Source organism: Lycium barbarum, unplaced genomic scaffold (genome assembly GCF_019175385.1).
Source record: "Lycium barbarum isolate Lr01 unplaced genomic scaffold, ASM1917538v2 unchr_scaffold_111, whole genome shotgun sequence".
In the NCBI taxonomy this organism is placed as follows: Eukaryota; Viridiplantae; Streptophyta; class Magnoliopsida; order Solanales; family Solanaceae; genus Lycium; species Lycium barbarum.
The window spans coordinates 19,312-25,000 of record NW_026843420.1 but is presented as its reverse complement, the minus strand read 5'-3'; the positions used below and the strand labels follow the sequence as shown (position 1 = coordinate 25,000).

At 35.0% G+C, this 5,689-nt stretch overlaps 1 protein-coding gene across 1 annotated transcript; it reads left to right on the top strand.

Annotated features, from left to right (window-relative positions):
* Nucleotides 1-5: 5 nt before the first annotated feature.
* LOC132625621 (pectin acetylesterase 8-like) lies at nucleotides 6-4,261 on the top strand (the record flags this gene model as incomplete). Its single annotated transcript, XM_060340247.1, has 9 exons — nucleotides 6-170; nucleotides 301-387; nucleotides 662-786; nucleotides 1,299-1,359; nucleotides 1,820-1,873; nucleotides 1,960-2,037; nucleotides 2,826-2,931; nucleotides 3,497-3,642; nucleotides 3,879-4,261. Coding segments are annotated over 9 exons (960 nt in total), but the record flags the coding sequence as incomplete, so codon positions are not given.
* Nucleotides 4,262-5,689: the final 1,428 nt, after the last annotated feature.

Sequence of the window (5,689 nt, the reverse complement as noted above, 5' to 3'; positions counted from 1 at the left end):
CAGGTGAAGTTTCACCCTTGTCATATACATTGTTTTCATGCCCTTTTTTTAATTCATTCCTTCTAATTAACTGTGTTTTGGAAATTGTAGACTTTTACAACTGGAACAGAATTAGAATTAGATATTGTGATGGATCATCCTTTACTGGCGACGTTCAAGCAGTCGATCCGGTAATTTTATGTTTACACCATAAAATTACTGATTTGGTATAAAGGACAAGCTGTCCTAGTATCGTAATTTCACATATATAGACTTGAATTATTTTCATTTATTCTTAATGGACATGTTGAGTTATGTCAGAAAACAAAAGTATACTATAGAGGAGCCAGGATTTTTTCAGCTGTTATGGAGGATTTCTTAGCAAAAGGAATGAAGAACGCTCAGAATGTACGATGCTTCAATCTACTCACTCCGTCCCAATTTATGTGGAACACTTTTCTTTTTAGCCTGTCTCAAAAAGAATGTAACCTTTCTATATTTAGAAAAAACTTAACTTTAAAATTCCTCTTTTACCCTTAATGAAATGATTTATAAGCACACAAAGTTTAGGTTTGTTTTAAACCACGCATTTCAAAAGTCGTCCCTTCTTTCTTAAACTTTGTGCTTAGTCAAACGATCCCACATGATTTAGTTGTTGACAAAAAGTTTTTACTCGTGGCAGGCTATTCTGGCGGGATGTTCGGCTGGTAGTTTGGCTGCAATTCAACATTGTGACAGATTTAAAGGTCTCCTACCACCGGGCGCTAAAGTTAAATGTCTTTCCGATGCTGGTTTCTTTATCAATACGTAAGCGTTCGCGTTTGTTCTTTTATAACGGTGGCACTCTCAAAATTAGCAAGAGATTTAGACTTCCAATTTGCGACTAGTAAAAAATTGGATAATTACATTTTTGGACTGTTCAAAAGAATAATAGCCAATGAATGTAGGGAAAGGGTCAAAAATATTCCTCTACTTTGTTTTAATGGCTAAAAATATCCTCCGAACTAATTTTGGGTCATTTATGCCCTTGCTGTTATGAAAGTTAACAAACATATCCATCATTTGACCCAAAATTAGTTCGTAGGATATTTTTAGCCATTAAAATAAAGTAGAGGGATATTTTTGACCCTTTTCCCATAAATATATATGTTCTGTAAAGCATAAATATACATATTGTATACTTAATATATACATACAATCTACCTAAATATACATAATCAGTGTATAGATTTTGTATATTTTGGCTAGCGCCCGTAATTAATTTCGGCCAATGGGCCAAAAATGAAAAAAGCCCTAAAATATTTGATTCGCTGTTGCAGGAAGACTATTGCTGGTACCTCTCATATCGAACGGTTCTACGGTGAAGTTGTCAACACACATGTGTGTTTACTTTAATCTCTTCCTCATGATTCTTCCTTTATGCTTTGTGATGTAGCTAGTTTCGCAATTTACTGCCATGCTCTATCGCATATTCTTCTGGTTATTGCATACAAAATTTAGAGTACCTTACTCAAAAGGTTGATAATTTAGAAGATAAAATAGGTATTTGGCCATCAAAAGTTTGAGAAATTTGGTTGAGTGACCTTCTAAGTGATATAGGCATAGTTAAGTGACTTTTCTATTACTATCAAGAGAAACATGATTTTACTAGATAGTTTCGAATAGTTAAGTGTGATCATTTGAGTAATGGATGCCCAAAATTTACTCTCGGACCTACAAGGAACTATAAATTTAGTATATGAATAAGGAATGAAAAATGCAAGTAACAGTAAAGTCACTAAGAAAGTTGTATAGATTCAATTTTACTCGTCCTCAGTGTGTTACGTTATCTTGGATTCAGGGTTCCGCGAAGAATTTGCCTCAATCATGTACCTCAAGACTGAAACCAGCATTGGTAAGAGCAGTTAATTTCACAAAAATATATTTTCCTCCCTTATTTGATGCATCATCTTATGTGAAAGCACCACAATTATGTTGCAGTGTTTTTTCCCACAAAATGTTGCCCAGCAAATCAAGACGCCACTTTTCCTAGTAAATGCAGCCTATGATTCCTGGCAGGTCAGTGCATTTCTCAAATTTTTTTTGTTGGTCTATATCCAATTTGAATATTTTCCATTCTCTTTGATGTGTTTGAAAAAATGAGACATCCTTGTTTAAAGCTGTACCTGAAAGGAGGAGATAATAGATCTAAGAAAGTCCGATGTCAGCAATACTATGCGATACTGTGATATTCTTATAATCATTTTTGTTTTCTAGGGCGAAATACTCAATATGGACTTTGCTTTCGGCCAAGTTCTCTATGTTTTTACCAACTAGCTCTTTGCAAGTTATGCTTAATGTGAATTGCTTCCTCTGTTCTACGAATCAAGGTCTCTGTTAACTGTCCTATGATGTCTTATATATAGTGTGAATGCAGGTAAATATTTGGCTGAATACATCGACATCCCCTTAAATTTGTCAGATAATTTCATATTCTGATTGATTAAAACGGGTTGAATCAATAAATTTCATGTGTATAATTTCAGGTGCTCGATTGCAGCATGCCGCAGTTCGATTGTCTAAATGAAATCTACTAACAAATTTAAGGAGTTGTCGATGTATTCAACCTAAAGAATTACTAATATGTTGTTATTCGGTTAAAGCTGCATCAAATTTATTCTTCATTGTCCCAAAATCACGTTAATAATTTGTTATTTGGTACCAGCTGCATCAAGATTTAGTCTTCATTATAACGAAGTCATGTACTCATGTTATATATATATATATATATATATATATATATATGAGGCCGATCTTTCTTTTCAAGTCGTCGATTTTTGCTTATTTATTGTTCTTAAAATTTTCAGATAAAGAATATTTTGGCTCCTGGTGTTGCTGATCCTCATGGAACTTGGCATAACTGCAAGCTTGACATATTGAAATGCTCGTCCGCTCAGCTCCAAACAATGCATGGTAAGGAGCCTTTTGATGTTTCTTAATTTATTCGGATAACCAACAAAGCTGTCTAACCATGTTTTCCAGGCTTTCACAACGAACAGAAAAATAGAGGGTCTTCTTTAATACGTTAAAAGGTTGACAATGGCCAGAAAGACTCGGTCCTAGGAATTTAGAGCACCTATGTGCTGGTAAAGGAAAACCACTTTGAAAAACACTGACAGTATCAGAGTAAACAACACCATCGAATCATGGCCATCCTTTGTGGTTAATACAGTCAGACCTCTCTATAACAGTCATTAGCTATAATATGTCACTATAACATCCGTATTTACTGTAGAACCGATCTTATATATTATGTTATATGTTTTCTATAACAACATTTCGCTATAGCACCTTAAAAATATCAGGACAAACAATGTTGTTATAGAGACTGTTGAATTAAAATAAGTAGTTGTAGTAAGCCTGAAGACAGTATATTATATGGAATATGTTCATTTAGAAAGATACAAACGGAAAAGTTAGTTTCCTTATAAAGCATATCCTTTGCTCTTTGTGTCTAATACATGGAGTTATTTCTCAGCTTTTAGGACGGAGTTCTTGAAAGCATTGAATTCCCTTGGCCCATCCTCAACAAGAGGGTATTACATCAATTCCTGTTATGCACATTGTCAAACTGGAACACAGGAGACATGGCTAAGGGACGACTCGCCAAAATTAGCTGGCACGGTATGTAATCAACTAAAACTATTTTGATGTTAGGTCTATTCTGTCATTCTGAAAAAATTAGCTACGGACATTGTAGCTAAACAACAAAAATTGTCGCTAATTCTATTAGGCGACGGATTATCACAAAATTCTATTAGTTATGAGCAATTTTGCGATGGTTAGCGACGAAGTACGTAGCTAATTCTAGTTCTTTTTAGTGACAACCATTGACACTGCTAAAAAATTATATTATGCAGACAATTGCCAAAGCAGTTGGAGACTGGTATTATGACAGAAAACGATTCCAATCGATTGACTGTCCTTATCCCTGCAACAAGACCTGCAAGAACCGGAATTTTGAATCGGTTGCCCGCCCGGATAATATAGATGACTGATGAAAGTTTTATCTGTGAGATTGTCATACAGAAACTTACAGATTTTCCAGAAGGGAGAAATAGAAAAATATGGAATTAAAGAGTGTGTATCAAGTATGTTATAATAAGGGAAAGCCTACACTGCACAGAATTCTGTGCTTTGGTTTCCCCAAGAGAAACTGTTCTGTATCATATTTTTTAAGGTTAAATTTTATGTATCTTGTTATAATGTAAAAGTAAATGATAAGCTTTTATTACACTGCTAATGCTATCCTTTACAATTCAGAAAATTGAAAAGGAGTATCAAGATTCAACTTAATTAGACATTCTTGGTGCATATTACTCCTTCTGTCTCAATTTATCAAGAGTTAATTTGACTAATCTTTGAAATTAAAGTTGAATTTAGATCAATTCAATATTTTAAAATAAAAATTAAGATATTCTAAAACTATATGAAAAGTATAAGATGCAATTTTTTCATGTCAGTATGATGAAAAAATACGTTTTAAACTGTGGGTCAAAATTTCACATAGTTTGAAATTCAAGAAGCGAAAAAATTCAAATAAACTAGGACAGAGGGAGCAATATTCTTGAAAATTTCTAGGCTTTTGAGTTCTTTTGAGCTGTTGCTGGATGAGGAAGAAAACTATTGTTTGACACCTTTCACCATTGCTGCATGCTCTTGAATACTTCCATAATAAACAGAGTTCTCCTTTCACAGTGAAGCCATTATTTGAAATAAAGTATAGTACCTCTTAATTAATTTTTACCACGTCCGCCTTGTGGACCACCAAGGGTTGTAACTAGCCAGAGGTTTCGAGTTTGAACCCCAGAATGAAGAAAATTTTGGGGGAAAAGGACACAAATAGTCATCGCGTCCAAACTATTGACAAATAATGGCCCCAGAAGCCTTAAAGACATTTTTAGCTTTTTAAAAACGAAAAAGGGTCAAAACTACCCTGATCTATTCGAAATAGGTCACTTATACTTTCCGTTAAATTTTCGGGTCAAAAATACCCCCGCCGTTACCAGATGAGGCCTCAAATACCCTTCTGGTTAACGGCCTTCCACTTCATCCGAAAAAATTATCCACGTGGACGGCCACATTAGCCTTTTGAATAGTTTAGGGGTATTTTTGAAACCCACTCCCCCACCCCCAAAAAAAAAAAGAATTTAACAAAACTTTTAGAATTTTTTTCTTTTTTCACCAGCCACCCCTCACCCCTGCCACCCCACCCCCTTTTTAAACACCCCCCCCCCCGCCGCCAAAAAAATAATAATTTAACAAACGTTTAGAATTTTTTTCTATTTTCACCAGCCAACCCTCGCGCCCCTCCCCCCGCCATCCCCACCCCCGCAAAAAAAAATTAAAAAAAGTTTTGATTTTTTTTTTCACCAGCCAACCCCCCCCCCCCCCCCCCCCCTTCCCAAATAAAATAAAATTTTTGATTTTTTTTTCTATTTTTACACCAATTCCCCTCGTCCTCCCACCCCTCAGCACCCCCACTCCCCCCCCCCCCCCCCCCCAACCCAAAAAAAAAAATACATACTTTAGTTCTTTTCAAGATTTTTTTTTTTGGGTGGTGGGTGGTGCAAAAAATCAATAACAAAATCTTTTTTTTTAAAACAAAATTAATTTTTTTGGGTGGGTGAGTGGAGTAAGAAACCAAAAAAAAATAAAAAAAAATTCAAAA